Raw genomic sequence first — 16,973 nt, 5'->3', positions numbered from 1 at the left:
CAATGGTAATTCATATTAGGGGATTCATAGAAATGTAATTATCTCAGTAGTAAACATTGAGATACTTTAAAATGTATCAGACTATTTTATGGTACTTGTAATCTTGCACTGTACTTTTTACTGTCTATTTCCTATTATCGAATCATTACATTGGAACAATCTCTTTATGCCATTCTAAAGAATGACATGTTATAATATGATGGCTAGCAGAGGGCAGTATGTTAAATATTACATTAGTTTTATTAAACCACAACGGCTGAGGTAGACTAAAATATAAGGTCAAATCTTTGTTCATGATTTTAGGGGATAAAGATTTACCTCAAGAACAGATTAGTGCAGTATCACTTAAAAGGTAAACTGGTTCCCAAACAGTCGTCGGGACACATGTTTGGGTGGACCAATTTTTATGGGTCGCGAGTAAATATATTATGTTCCATAATATGTTCCTACATGAAAAAATATATATAATTATTTCAAAAGATTTAAGAGAGTTGAAACAAGTAAAAACAATTCCAAGCTTTTCGTCAAGTAAAAAACAACTATTAAAAGCAGCATTTCAAAAGTATTTAATAAATAAAAAAGTCTAATAATTTCCATTAAAAAAATATAAACTCAGTAGCTACAAAAAGAAAGGAAACTTGACTTCGGTCCATTATGTCTCCCCTTTAATAATACCAATTTGTAGTGTGTTTTAAATATTTTTTAGCATTGATTCGTCAACGATTGGTTTCTTTACAAGGAGCTTTATTTGGTAAGCATCGGGCATTCGTGGATTGAGCACCACAGCCAAACGTGTGGGTAGCGCCGACCAAATTGTTGCCAAATTGGCTTGCAATATAGGCCTACTGTTCTGCTGGAATTTACTCTCGTTTTGGGCTTCCCTGACACTGACCTTAAAATTAACTAAGTGTAAAAATAGCCAATATGTGCTGTTTTTTTCTTTTTCTAATTCCTGTCGGAGAGTGCAATCATTTAATGAACCAAGCAACAAACGAGAACACCAAAAGAACGGTATTGCAGACCTGCCAGGCCATTTTTGGAGGGGCGCTACCCACACGATTGGCAAAGAAATGTCACTCTGTTATTCATATCTTACAAGCAAAAAACAATATCTCACTCTCCCTCCCTCCCTCTCCATCTCTGCCTTTGATATCAGACATAACCATGTTGAGGCATAACATGGTGAGCGGGTGATTTGTGCAGACATGGTTTGGGCATAATATTCACATTTTGGGCCACAGAAATGTAACTTAAGACCTGAGGCCGATTCTACAAAACCAGTAGTTCTCACACTTTCAAGATTTTTTCCAATATGTTCAAAAATTTCAGATGTACAAGCTCGCTTCACAGCACAAAGTGACAGAATGAGCTTGTATAACTGCTATTTTTGAATAACCAACACGGAAATCTAAAATGACAGATGCTTTCCCGGTTTTAGTAGATTTAATAAACTATTTCAGACCAGCAAACCACCTGGTGACGGTGTAGTGCTGCTGACCCACTCTCATAATAGGAAACCGATAACTTTTGTTTGTCGTAATCGTAATAGAGTCAAACTCTGTCATTTCTTTCTAACATGGGGTCAGAGTGTGGTCGTACCAGTCAGGGTGTAACATGTCTTTCTAACATGGGGTCAGAGTGTGGTCGTACCAGTCAGGGTGTAACATGTCTTTCTAACATGGAGTCAGAGTGTGGTCGTACCAGTCAGGGTGTAACATGTCTTTCTAACATGGAGTCAGAGTGTGGTCGTACCAGTCAGGGTGTAACAGGTCTTTCTAACATGGAGTCAGAGTGTGGTCGTACCAGTCAGGGTGTAACATGTATTTCTAACATGGAGTCAGAGTGTGGTCGTACCAGTCAGGGTGTAACATGTCTTTCTAACATGGAGTCAGAGTGTGGTCGTACCAGTCAGGGTGTAACATGTCTTTCTAACATGGAGTCAGAGTGTGGTCGTACCAGTCAGGGTGTAACATGTCTTTCTAACATGGAGTCAGAGTGTGGTCATACCAGTCAGGGTGTAACATGTCTTTCTAACATGTGGTCAGAGTGTGGTCGTACCAGTCAGGGTGTAACAGGTCTTTCTAACATGTGGTCAGAGTGTGGTCGTACCAGTGGGGGTTTAGTGGTTGGGGTTGTGTAAGGGAACGACGGAGCCCTCCCATAGGTGGGGGGGTCTGTTGCCGTGGCGACGGTGCCTCCTCCTCCCCTCCTGCAGCTGGTGGTACTCTGTCCAGTTGCTGCAGCGTCTCACCTCTCTGTCCTCGTTGACGTCCCGTCTGTACCTGTCCCTGTCCTCCTCCCTCCACCGCTCCCCTGCAGACATCTTCATCTGTCAGGGACAGGAACGTAGAGGGCAGTACTCATGATTCAATCTCAAGAAGACTGAAAATGTTTGCATGGCCAAGTCCGAACATGTGATTTGTGAAACAGTATGAAAAGGAGCCCCTCTCACACACTAGCACTGTTTCCTAATTAACACAATATGTAAAATTATGTTTTTGTATTCTTGTTCTACATACTGCCAAATAGGGCTGGGGACGTGCAGCGGTTACCGTCCAAAAAACGCTGTACCTACCGCATCCCTCAGCGACACAAAAAATATATCTAATTGTCCGCTTATAAAAAAGTAAACTTGGATGGGTTTGTTTCGCTTACCAGGTGAATGTTTCTCCACCTCGGCTACTGCATGTCTGCTTCAACTTGTGATCTGAAATTTCAAAACCGACCCACCCCTACTGCCAACCAGGTGAAGAAATCACACATTGAAGCTTTAAACTTGCTTTGAAATGGAATCCTCTAGACAATTAAGATTTTAGTTTGACCAATGCTCTAATCTTCAAATAATAACCAAAAATGGCCAATCTACAAGCTCTCAATGCGTCTGAGCTTGTAGATGGGGTAATTTATAGCAACATGAAGACATTCTGGCTTTGATGGAATACAAATGACAGTAGAAATCAGTAGTGTGGTGAACTTGAATCCACAACCACAAGTACATTTATATCTGTACTTTACTTCAGCATTTTTGCTTGTGGCTTTTACTCTGTTATGTTTCAAAGACAAATATTGTACTTCAGACTCCTTCAACTTTTCCAGGAAGGGAAAAAGGGAAGGGAATAATAACCACTCAAGCCCCATTTCAAATATAGTGGAAATGGCAGATCTACAAACTCACATTATGGAAAATCTTAGAATTTATTTTGAGAATAATTGCATTTTAATAGAGCAATAGATTGATAATAAAAATAAAATGTACTTTCTTTGTTAATTGTACTTTTGAATACTTAACTATTTTCACAAGTAAATACTAAAGTACTTTAACTTAATAACAAGAGCAACCTTCACTTGTAGTCGAGTAATATTTGAACAATATCTTTGACTCAAGCACTGGGGGTCAGTCAGTAGCCTAGTACTTTGTCCACCACTAGTTAAGTCCTCACCTGGAGCAGGTTCAGCCTGTGCAGCCAGGGGGCGACATCGCAGCGGCCCACGGCCAGAGCCCTGGCAGCAGGGAAGGGTCCAGAGGCCCTGGGCTTGGGGGGAGGCTCTGGTGGTCCCCGCTCTGTGTTATTATACGTTTAGTTGAAAATTAATTGTCATATAAGTAGTTGTGATTAATTAATGAATTGACAATTTAAACACAAATAAGAATTGCATTTATTGAATCCTATTATTAGACCATTGATTTAATAATTGTATCTCACAGAGCAAACCATGCCCTAAAGAAACTAAGGACTCCACAGTTTAAAACTCCAGCTGCTACAGTATACAGTACTTTTCATCTTGAACTCCAAGCTTCAAGATGAAAACAAGTTACTGTACATTGTGACGAATTCTGAGCTTGTAGATCTGCTATTTATGCATTTTTGTAATCATCTTCAAAATATACGAAACATTTTCAAAGGATGAATGCGAATTCTGACCATTATGCAAAACAACAATGATTAGTTCGAATAATTGCTCCCAGGCTATTATGTAATGTAAAAGGCCTACACTGGGGTCAGTTTGCAGCAGGTTCTGGGTCTCTGAGGTCTCAGGGGTTGGAGGGTCTGCAGCAGACTCTGGGGTCTTCTCATCCTTCTCATCTGTGTTGTCATGTTCATCCACCTCTGTTCTGTCACAGACGGATCCCTCCTCAGCTTCTGTTTGGCTGCAAGAGGACACACAGTACTGTAGATGCAAGACACCTCTCACACAGGAGATCCTTGCACACAGGCAAGGATCTTCACAAATACATTGACTGCCATGTACATACAAGCTCACAACAAAGAAATCCAAGCAATATTAATCCATGTGATGTGTTAATTCAGGCTAGAGCCAGATCATTATATCAGTCTGGCTGATTTATTGGTCATGTGTTATGTGACTTTTTGACAACGGCATCTGAAGTTATATACAGCAGCAGGCGATGTGTTCGATTTGTAATCAACCACTTCCATCTCTTAGGGCTTTTTCTGTTATTCTTTTGGAATTATTGATTAATTAATCGTACCATTTGCTAACTGTTAATCAAATCAACCTAATGTCCACAAATTACAACTAGAAGCAGTGCTCTTGCGTTTTGCAAAAGTCTACCTGCTGGTGGTGCTATAACAGGCCAATGTGAAAAGGGTGGCATTTGTTCCTCGACCAAGTGGGAATGTGCGTGCAAATTTTCGCTGCGTTCATGATTTGAGACATTTTGTTTAAAACGATCCAATCCTGCAAACTTGCCTTTGTGCTGGTGAACGTTACTTTTTATTAAGTAAAAAGGTTTATTAAGATCTTTCGTCTAGTATCAAGTATAGATACTGCTGGTCAAGACATCAAATAAGAATAAAATAAAACTTAATGATGTACAGAATATTTTAGTTAAAAATCAAAAAAATCTAAAATCTATTTTTGTTCAAGCCGTCCTACCCAAACAGGGCTTAAAACAGGAAAGATTGGATGAATTGTTAATCTGGTTATTTTTCTCCCTTCAAAGTCCATTTTCTCACTGTTAGTAACACATCAAAGCTTTTACATCTCCAGGCGACCACCATTGAACTCCCGTTGAAAACCCCGTCTCTCGCGCTACTTGTGTTCTCCAATGCAAGTGGATGGGACCCAGAAGTACAGCAAGACTGTACCCAGAGAGATGGGATTTCAATGGGAGTTAAAAGTTCACTCCAGTGGAGCTGCTCATTAGCCAACAGTATAAGACAGTTGTTGTACTGGGCATGACGTTAAACTGCTCCGTTGTAACTACCATCGTCAAGTCTATGCAATGGATGCATTTGCAACTACTGTGGACTATGTAGCTTGCATGGTTGTTGGAGGGTTTTGACAAATTAAGATGCCCAAAGATGTGACAGAAAGGCTGGCAAAGTATTGTGCTGTCCTCTGCTGCCATTATACTGTATGGTGGAGCCACCACTACTTGTGCCATGGAGTGGCATATCCATGATTTTATGAATGTTACCTTTACTGCACCTAAAATATGTGTGGACATACTGGTAAGTAAATGGTTAAACTGTGCGTGCGTGCGTGCGTGCGTGCGTGCGTGCGTGCGTGCGTGCGTGCGTGCGTGCGTTTATGTGTGTGTGTGTGTGTGTCTATGAACTTTGCAACACTTCTGTTGTGTGCCAAACCTCCGCCCCATCAGACTCAGCAGACAGAAATAGGAAACATAAATAGAAACTTTACAGCACACTCCTCACAGACCACTGGAACCTGCTGAATGAACTTTAACAAGAACCTGGATTCACCGAAAATGAACTTCATCTGAAAACTCTAGAAGAGGGAGTTTTATCACTAATGACTGGCTGATTTTGTGTCTTGAGCAGTGCGTTTGTAAAATGGCATCTAAGTCGTCTCTCTCAGAAGAGGATTATTCCTGTCCTGTGTGTCGTGACATCTTTAATGATCCTGTTCTCCTGTCCTGTAGCCACAGCTTCTGTAAAGCCTGTCTGCAAAAATGGTGGAGAGAGAAGATAATAAAAGAATGTCCAGTTTGTAAGGAGAGACATTCAGTGGATCCACCCAGAAACCTGGCTCTGAAGAACCTGTGTGAGGCCTTCATACAGGAGAGACATCGGAGAGCTTCAACAGGGTCTGAGGTTCTCTGCAGTCTGCATGCTGAGAAACTCAAACTGTTCTGCCTGGAATGTCAACAGCCAGCGTGTTTTGTGTGTCGAGATTCTAAAAAACACATCAAACACAGTTTCAGACCCATCGATGAAGCTGCACCGGATCACAAGGAGAAAGTCAAGAGATTACTGAAGCCTTTACAGGAGAAACTGGAGGTCTTTAATAAAGTTAAAACAAGCTGTGGCCAAACAGCAGAACACATTAAGGTCCGGGCCCGGCACACAGAGATGCAGATGAAGGAACAGTATAAGAAGATGCATCAGTTTCTACAAGAGGAAGAGGAGGCCAGGATCACTGCACTGAGGGAGGAAGAGCAGCAGAAGACTCAGATGGTGAAGGACAAGATTGAGGGTCTGAACAGAGACATATCAACCCTTTCAGACACAATCAGAGCCATAGAGGAGGATCTGAGAGCTGAACACATCTCATTCCTGCAGAACTACAAGACCACAGTGGAAAGAGTCCAGTTCACACTGCAGGACCCACAGCCGGTCTCAGGAGCACTGATAGACGAGACCAAACACCTGAAGAACCTGACCTTCAGAGTCTGGGACAAGATGAAGGACATTGTCTCCTACACTCCTGTCATTCTGGACCCCAACACAGCCCATCCACGACTCATCCTGTCTGATGATCTGACCAGTGTGAGATATGGAGAGAGACAGCAGCTTCCTGACAACCCAGAGAGGTTTGACCACTGGGGGCGTGTCCTGGGTTCTGAGGGCTTTAACTCTGGGACTCACAGCTGGGATGTTGAGGTTGGAGACAATACAGGCTGGTGGCTGGGTGTCTTAGCAGAGTCTTTTCAGAGGAAGGGAGAAGAAGGGGGTCAACTCTGGTGCATATGTTTATATGAAGGTAAATACAAAGCATACTCAACACCAGGGTCAATCACTGTCCTCTCAGTGAAGCAGAACCCCAAGAAGATCAGAGTCCAGCTGGACTGGAAGAAAGGAAAGCTGTCCTTCTCTGATCCTGATACTAACACACACATAAAGACCTTCACACACACTTTCACTGACACACTCTTTCCATTCATTAACACTGGTTGTACTGTCCCTCTGAAGATGTTACCATGGAAGATAAGAGTAACTCTGGAACCACATAGTTAGATATGATGATGATGATGATGATGATGATGATGATGATGATGATGATGTATTAATCATATTCGTAATAGTACTAGTGCCAACAATAATTAATATTAGGGGATTCATATAAATGTAATTATCTCAGCAGTAAACATCAAGATACTTTACTATAAAATGTATCAGACTATTATTATGATACTTTTACTCTTGCACTTAACTGTATTGTACTTTTTACAATCTATAATATCATCTCTTTATGACATTATAAAGAATGACATGTTATAATATGATGGCCAGAGGTCAGTATGTTAAATATTACATTAGTTTTATGAAACCGGCTGAGGTAGACTATGAACCCTGCAGTCACTTGAATCACTGTTAATAAAATGATGAAACCATAATAAAATATTAAAACAGCTTACTTGGAGGTATTGTGGTTCTAAATATGTCACATTGCCCTTTTGAAATGTCACTTGACAAAACAATTATTTGTTTTCAACTGAATTATTTATCCCATTAAAACAGGGAAAGCATCTGTCATTTTAGATTTGAGTTGTAGTGCTTTAAATTAGCCGTGCTGCGAGCTTGTACATGTGCTGTTTTTGATAATCTTTTGAAAAATCTTGAAAATGTTTGAAAAAATATATATATATATTTATATTTATTCTTCTGTCAGTCCCACGGCTCAAATATCATTTAGGGGATCCTTCCTTAATACAAAAAAGTTTGAGAACCATCAAAGGCATTTGTAGAATCGGCCTCAGGTCTTAATGGGTCGTTAAAGTATTCAGTTTACACTTTCATTTCTTCCATAGGAAATCTGAGAAATACATTCACATGAAACAGGAGAACATTTTAAACTGATAAGAAAGAAGGATACAAAAATCTAATCCTTGAATTGAGTCATGTCAGTTTAACAACTTGAATCAGATCAAAAGGGAACAAATAGATATAAATGTGCAGTAACTAAGCTATTTATTTGTCTCAAAGCAAAGGTCAAATCATCGTTCATGATTTTAGGGGATGAATAACAGATTAGTGCAGTATCACTTACAGCACTGGTTCCCTAACAGTCGGTCGGGACCCACGTTTGGGTCGTGGACAATCTTTTGGGGGTCGCAAGTAAATATTCCCCTTCGTTTTTTATTCCTACATTAAAATATATATAATATTATTTCAAATTATTTAAGAGAGTTGAAAAAAAACTAAACAATCGCAACTTTTCATCAATTAAAAACAACTATTAAAAACTAAATTGCATTCAATTCTAACAAATATTTAATGAATACATTTAAAAAATGTAATAATTTCCATAAATAAATACAAATATTGTTTAAGAAGTAGTGAAAATAGCAGATCTATACGCTTGTAGATCTGCTATTGTTAATGTCTAATTTCTCTTTTGGGCCTTGAGCTAAAAACTTTGGGAACCACTGACTGACAGTTGAAACACTTCAAAGCCCAATTCATCAGTATAATTGTTGTCTTCTTACTGCACTTTGACTTTGGAGTCTGAAGAAGAGCTTTCTCCTCCAAACGTCACTCAGTCAGGATGATGTCTATAAAAACCTTTGAATGGAGCAACTGTGTCTAAATCTATTTCTTACAACTTGAACCTGAGCATTCCTTTTCTGTAGGGAACATTAACCGAAAATAGCAGATATACAAGCTCACAACGTATCGCATAGTGAGCTTTTAGCTGAGAGAGATACACAGCAGGGACCCCCACTACATATTGTGTTGCAGATTCAATTTTGTCATATTCATAGATACAGTTTCAGTTGCTTCATATTGTATAATGCAGCATTATTATCAGTGTTGTGTAAATACGTTTTTGTTTGTTTCTATTAACCCACATTTCTTATTAATATGTTGAGTTCATGTTAATGTGTATTTTCAGACATTTAAACACAATAGAGCCTCAATACCAAAAATAGCTGCTCTACAAGCTCATGTGTAGCATGCAACACTGTGAGCCTTTTATCCCATGTTTTTGTTGAATTTTCGCATCATTACTATTATTATGACATGCCCACGATAGTGGTTAAATGTACATTTTATAATAATTGTATCTAAACGGATGTGAAGTCAAACACATTTTTTGTGTCCTTAAATACAAAGTTTAAGGTAAAAACATGACCCATGGATGCTCCATCCAGCAAGTGATTGGACTATGCTGATGTTTTCAAGCAGAGAAAAAAGAACATGGGAACAAACTGCTATTAATACATAGACCTATCTATTATTATATTCTAGTTTGGTTGACTAAGTCTTGATAAAACACATGTACAAATGTATGCAATATGTGTGCATTTGGACACACACACACACACACACACACACACACACACACACACACACACACACACACACACGCACGCACACGCACACACACACACACACACACACACACACACACACACACACACACACACACACACTCACAGTGAAGACGATGGCCAAAAGCAGGGGGGCAAGAATAGAGCCCTGAGGGACAAATATCAAAGTAAATATGGTTTAAGTGGTAAAAACAAGTATAAAATGTGTTCAAATATTCCCAGTCCTCAGCCTCACCCTGTGTGCTGTTGGCTCCCTCTAGTGTCAGGGAAGGTGTAGGGTTGTTCAATAGATATCAGTGGTGTAGGTTAAACATGCAGCTCATACAACCTCTGTTCTACACAGCTACTGTAGGTCCCTTCCACACCAAGTCATAAACAACATCATTAGTTGATTTAAAATACTAGAACATGGACATCATGTTAGTGTTGTCTACACCAGTGTCTCCCAAAGAGGAACACTGGTCTGCCTTGAAACAAGCCCAGGTGTGTCAACCACAAATTATTATACAACATACAACTATACAAGCCATGTATTATATCAGTACTTTGTGCAAGAAAGTGTCCAAATACAGTCACATTCTATACATTAGAACAGGGGTCTTTGAGGTTGTTCAGGCCAAGGACCCCTTCACTGAGAGAGAGATGAAGCAGGGACCTCCCACTACATATTGTATGAAATTGTGTTGCAGATTAAACTTTTTCATACATATCATAGACAGCTTTACAGAGATTAGTGTTGTGTTAATGAATGTTTTTTATTATTTTTTATTCTCACATTATCCTCTCTATTATAACTTGGATTCATGCCAAGCGGCATTATGTAACTTTTCTTTTTATGAATAAAATGTTATTTTCTCCAATCTGTATCGTAGAGTATGTTAAATACAATATTTTGGATAGGTTTTTTCTCCCTGTTCTTCTATTGAGACATTAAAATGGTGTCAAAGATCTTGACTCACCAAGACACAGGATCTGACACAATGTCTGACCTGATGACCAAGATTCAATTTATCCCCTGAGCAAGCAGGCCGGCTTACTATTGAGATAATGGTTCAATGGTAAAAAAGTACAGCACATATGCAAGAGACCGGGTTCAAATCCGGGACAGAAGAGGAAAGTAGCATAGTGCAGTTTTAAGGTGTATTACAGTGTAGAGGATATGAATGAAGAGGCTATAATCTTTAATCCTACAAAGTTATAGAGTTAGCTCTCACTCCAATATACTGTACAACAGAGAACCAACTCATCTCTGGGAGTTAAAGGTTTGGAATGTGGGGAGAACAGATGATCATTCTGGGGAGAAGGAACAAAACTCACAATAGAAAATATTAAATGTACTTAACAGTGCCAAAACAGTCATGTGCTCGCTCCTCATGAACACACTTGCATGCACGTGAATGGGAACACGTGGTTATAGAGGCTGTCTGAAACAGGAGAACCAGTCATAACCAATCATAACATACTAGGAAATGGTTGTAACCAATGATTGTATGACATGAACTCATGTGATATGTTAATGAGGTGAATAACTAACCATGTGAAGCCAGCGCCCAGATTCAGAGTCTACGACTATGCTCTCTGCTATGTCTCTGTCTGCACCATTCTGTAACTAATACAACTAATACTATGCTCTCTGCTATGTCTCTGTCTGCACCATTCTGTAACTAATACAACGAATACTATGCTCTCTGCTATGTCTCTGTCTGCACCATTCTGTAACTAATACAACTAATACTATGCTCTCTGCTATGTCTCTGTCTGCACCATTCTGTAACTAATACAACTAATACTATGCTCTCTGCTATGTCTCTGTCTGCACCATTCTGTAACTAATACAACTAATACTATGCTCTCTGCTATGTCTCTGTCTGCACCATTCTGTAACTAATACATTGTAGCAGAGAACCATGTCTTTACCCCAGCATGTACAGAGTGTTAGTTTTAGTCCCAGGAGGATTCTCCTCTTCAGCTATTTTCACAGAAAATACTTCCGGCTTTTGTTCCTCCTCACACAAAAATGTGGTGGACCCCCTGAGGACCCCCTGTTGAAGACCCCTGTCCTAGAAGTACATTTTCCATCATGCCCACAAAAACTTTGAAAACCACTGTAGAGAATATAACAACACACTGAACCACTGACTGCCCCTGATGAGCAGGACTGTCTCTGTTGTCAGTGTGTGTAAGAGTTAATATTTAGCCTACACAGTCACAGTTTCGTTTGAGACAATAAACACATAACCACACACACACACACACACACACACACACACACACACACACACACACACACACACACACACACACACACACACACACACACACACACACACACACACACACACAGCGTGTCCATGATCTAACCTACTTTCCCATAAATGCCATGCAAGTGATGACTTGTTTGACAACCTGATGGCTTGAGGCACAGAGTATATGAAGGAATTTCCTTGTGTGGCAAAGCTCCACCCAGACGTTGCCAGATTCATACAGTATAAGACCATAAGATTCACCTTCAGATCAAACACAATTACAGTGAGGAGGACAGACTGTCTTTCCACAGCTACAGGAGGGAATACTGACCCAGACCACTGGAACCTGCTGCTGACTCTGTAAGCTGAATGGACTATGACAAGAACCACGATTCACGGTGAAAGTACATTTCAGGGAACATTCTAGAGGAGGGAGAGTTACCACCACTGACTGGCTGATTTCCTGGCTTGAGCAGCGTATTTGAAGCTACACACTGAGACCAAATGGCTTCCAACGCATCTCGCCCAGAAGAGGATTATTCATGTCCTGTGTGTTGTGACATCTTTATAGATCCTGTTGTTTTGTCCTGTAGCCACAGCTTCTGTAAAGCCTGTCTGCAGGAATGGTGGAGAGAGAAGGTAATAAAAGAATGTCCAGTTTGTAAGGAGAGACATTCAGTGGATCCACCCAGAAACCTGGCTCTGAAGAACCTGTGTGAGGCCTTCATACAGGAGAGACATCAGAGAGCTTCAACAGGGTCTGAGGTTCTCTGCAGTCTGCATGCTGAGAAACTCAAACTGTTCTGTCTGGAATGTCAACAGCCAGCGTGTCTTGTGTGTCGGGATTCTAAAAAACACATCAACCACAGATTCAGACCCATCGATGAAGCTGCACCGGAACACAAGGAGAAAGTCCAGAAATCACTGAAACCTTTACTGGAGAAACTGAAGGTCTTTAATAAAGTTAAAACAAACTATGATCAAACAGCAGAACAGATTAAGGTCCGGGCCCGGCACACAGAGATGCAGATGAAGGAACAGTATAAGAAGATGCATCAGTTTCTACAAAAGGAAGAGGAGGCCAGGATCACTGCACTGAGGGAGGAAGAGCAGCAGAAGACTCAGATGATGAAGGAGAAGATTGAGGGTCTGAACAGAGACATATCAACCCTTTCAGACACAATCAGAGCCATAGAGGAGGATCTGAGAGCTGAACACATCTCATTCCTGCAGAACTACAAGACCACAGTGGAAAGAGTCCAGTTCACACTGCAGGACCCACAGCCGGTCTCAGGAGCACTGATAGACGAGACCAAACACCTGAAGAACCTGACCTTCAGAGTCTGGGACAAGATGAAGGACATTGTCTCCTACACTCCTGTCATTCTGGACCCCAACACTGCCCATCCAGAACTCATCCTGTCTGATGATCTGACCAGTGTGAGACGTGGAGAGAGACAGCAGCTTCCTGACAACCCAGAGAGGTTTGACCACTTTCCCCTTGTCCTGGGCTCTGAGGGCTTTAACTCTGGGACTCACAGCTGGGATGTTGAGGTTGGAGACAGCACATTCTGGGGACTGGGTGTGTTAGCAGAGTCTTATCAGAGGAAGGGACAGGGAGGGGGTCAAAACTGGTGCATATATTTACATGAAGGTAAATACAAAGCATACTCCTCAACAGGGTCAGTCACTGTCCTCTCAGTGAAGCAGAACCCCAAGAAGATCAGAGTCCAGCTGGACTGGAACAAAGGAAAGCTGTCCTTCTCTGATCCTGATACTAACACACACATACACACCTTCACACACACTTTCACTGAAACACTCTTTCCATTCATTCACACTAGTCGTACTCTCCCTCTGAAGATGTTACCATGGAAGATCAGTGTAACTCTGGAACCATGTTGTTAAACATGATGATAATGATGATGGTGATGGTGATGGTGATGTATTAATCATATTAGTAATAATACTGGTGCCAACAATAGTGGTAATTAATATTAGGGGATTCATAGAAATGTAATTATCTCATTAGTAAACATTGAGATACTTTAAAATGTATCAGACTATTTGGTTTAAGAAACACAGGATAAGATGTTGATTTCCTTTGTGCAGGGCAGGCACATGCGTTAGTGTGTGTGTTGTCGTTTAGGATGCATCATCAGTAGTGTTTGTACTCTTGTATTGCACTTGAACTGCACTGTACTTTTTACACTGTCTATTTCCTAATATAGAATCAACACAACAATCTCTTTATGACATCATAAAGAATGACATGTTATAATATGATTGTTAGCAGAGGTCAGTATATTTAATATTACATTAGTTTTATGAAACCAGAATGGCTGAGGTAGACTATGAATCCTGCTGTCACTTGAATCACTGTTAATAAAATGATAACACCATAATAATATATTAAAACAGCTTACTTGGAGGTATTGTGTGTGTAAATATGTCACGTTGCTCTTTTGAAATGTTGCTTGACTAAACAATGATTTGTTTTAACTGAATTGTTTATAGTATTCACTTTACACTTTCATTTCTTCTGGGGAATCTGAGAAATACATTCACATGAAACGGGAGAACATTTTACATTGATTTTAAAGAAGGATACAAAAATCTAATCCTTGAATTGACTGATCAGTTTAACAACTTAACTCAGGACACATCCACACAGACCCTTTAAAGGCAGGTGCTGAATCCAAAAGCACACAAGATCAAAGGGCAAGAAATAGATATAAAAGTGCAGTAACTACGATATAGCAGATAAAGATTTACCTCAAGAACAGATTAGTGCAGTATCACTTACAGCACTGGTTCCCTAACAGTGGGTCGTGGACCAGTTTTTATGGTTGCGAGTAAATATCCCCTTTTGTTTTTTTTATTCCTACATTTAAAATATATATAATTATTTCAAAAGATTCAAGACACAAAAAAAAACAATCACAACTTTTCATCAATTAAAACAATTATTAAAAACTATTTCAAAATTCAATTCTAACATTTTGTAAAGTATTTCATAAATTAAAAAAATTGAATAATTTCCATTAAAAATAAAAATATATAATGTTTAAGAAGTAGAGAAAATAGCAGATCTATAAGATCTATAAGCTCACAACGTGGCGTGGCGTGAAGCGACGTGTTTTGAGCTCATAGATTTGCTATTCGTATCATCTAATTTCTCTTTTGGGCCTTGAGCTAAAAAACATTGGGAACCACTGACTGACTGAACACTTCAAAACCCAATTCATCACAGTCATTGGAGTCTGAAGAAGAGCTTTCTCCTCTAAATGTCACTCAGGAGGATGTCTATAAAAACCTTTGAATGGAGCTACTGTGTGCAAATCTATTTCTTACAAGTTTGGCTATTTTCACATTTAATTGTGGAACCAATAAGTCAAACTAATTGTAATGCCTCAACTCCTATAATTCCAAGCACTGTCAGGATGCATGGGATGTACCCATGCACTCCCCAGTCCCCAGCTCAAATATGATTCTTTTAGTGCACGGCCTGGAAAGTTTGGGAACCCTTGCTCTATACTAGTGGCTTTTCAGTTATCACTCATTAAATATCTTAGAATAAAATAGCAGGTCGACAAGCTCACATCCGAAAGTTTCCCCCAGAATATGGTTCCTGGGGTTTAAGAATGCAAATGTATGTTGCACTTGCACTTAATGAAAAGTAGTTGGTTTTGGGGGTATGAGGTTTCCACCTGACAGTGACAATATTCAAAGTAACTGTATCACATAGTTTATTTTTAATGAAACCATTTAACAGTTTAAATCTCATACTGACATTTATTGATATGTCCCATTGTTTGTGCTCTGTGTCCCTGTACCAACAGGAGGTGACACTAGATGGTGCTGTTTACACTGCAATGGTGGAACCCAACTAATTCTGAGATAATGTTGGATTATTCAGTTTGGTTCACATTTTTCATGCTTATTTCTCTTAATAGTTTCTAGTTTCTAATGTGGTTAGGCTTTCAGTGACATTCGTTATAATATAGCCTACAACTTACTGTAGTAGGCTATCAACTTTAAAGAGGCATTATGATCCTATATGTTAATGACAGTTTTCACTCAAGGAAACCCCAAATAAAGTAAATCATGATCGTTCATCAAGTTGTTTCCATTTATTGTTCAGAGGTCAAACGTAACCTTAACCTGAGCTTTAGCGCGTGAGATTGAACTGAAATGAAACAAATAACATCAGTAAAAGCAAAACTGCCCACCAAAACTTTGATTATTTATCCCCTTTAATATTGACAATCAGTATTGTATTTTATATCATCTTTACCGTTGATTAGTCACCTTTACAATGAGGGGGTCCAGCTTGTAAGGATAGTGCATTTATTGGAATGAGCAGCAAATGTGTGGGTAACGCCCCAAAATAAATTTGCAAAAATCCCCTGCAATATTGTTCAGTTGGTATGCACCCTTGTTTTGAGTTGCTAGGTGGATTGGATGATTGCACTCTCCCACAGTATAAGGAAAAACAACACATATAGGCATTTTATACATTTTTTCAATTGGGTTGAGGTCTGGACTCAGCAGAGGTCAGAGGACTGAGTGGGCAGGTGCGCAAAAGGCTCTTCTGCGCGGGCCTGGTGGTCTTTTTTTAGCACAAGGGTCCCTTGTGCCATTTCACACCAGAAATGTAGCTATCATATTCATAGCATGCTTTCTGGCCGCCTCAAATACAGTTGTTTGCAGCTGCAAGGTTAACGAGGTGGAAGGGCACTTGACATCTCTGCATCAGGTGAAAAGAAAAGAAAAGAAAATATGCACGTGCCTGGTGGTCTGTGACTCTCTCAGAGTTATGGTGGTCCTTGAAAAAACGTCTATCCTAGTGTGCCATAGGTGTCATAGTCTGAAGAGAACCTGGAGACTGACATTCAATGACATTCAGCAGTGGGGTCTTGGTGTTCAAAATAAGAACATTATAATGCCCACGGTCAAGGGCAAGTCTTGCCATGTGTCTGTTTACGGCCATATTGATGACCTGTGTGATGATCCGGGCTCTGGGTCTTTGACTTCATGCTGGAACACCAGCAGCTTCCAGTTGTCCTGTTGCACATATATATATATATTTTTTTTTTACTTTTTTTTTTTTTTTGCAGATTTTCACATGCATCTCAGTACAGGGTTTACAATGTTATCATTTCAAATGTCTCATTTCAGTCCGT

The 16,973-nt window shown here is 39.9% G+C and overlaps 2 protein-coding genes across 2 annotated transcripts; both read left to right on the top strand.

The window, feature by feature from the left end:
• Positions 1–5,819: 5,819 nt before the first annotated feature.
• Positions 5,820–7,223, top strand: LOC308283080 (nuclear factor 7, ovary-like; the record flags this gene model as incomplete). Its single annotated transcript, XM_080723469.1, has 1 exon — positions 5,820–7,223. The coding sequence occupies one exon, from the start codon at positions 5,820–5,822 to the stop codon at positions 7,221–7,223; it is 1,404 nt and encodes a 467-aa protein (XP_080579595.1).
• Positions 7,224–12,291: 5,068 nt separating this feature from the next.
• Positions 12,292–15,680, top strand: LOC308283079 (nuclear factor 7, ovary-like; the record flags this gene model as incomplete). Its single annotated transcript, XM_080723468.1, has 2 exons — positions 12,292–13,671; positions 15,630–15,680. The coding sequence occupies 2 exons, from the start codon at positions 12,292–12,294 to the stop codon at positions 15,678–15,680; spliced, it is 1,431 nt and encodes a 476-aa protein (XP_080579594.1).
• Positions 15,681–16,973: the final 1,293 nt, after the last annotated feature.

Source organism: Nannobrachium achirus (genome assembly GCF_963921795.1).
Source record: "Nannobrachium achirus genome assembly, chromosome: 4".
Classification (NCBI taxonomy): domain Eukaryota; kingdom Metazoa; phylum Chordata; class Actinopteri; order Myctophiformes; family Myctophidae; genus Nannobrachium; species Nannobrachium achirus.
The sequence above is the reverse complement of the archived record's forward strand: the minus strand, read 5'-3'. Positions and strand labels throughout refer to the sequence as shown.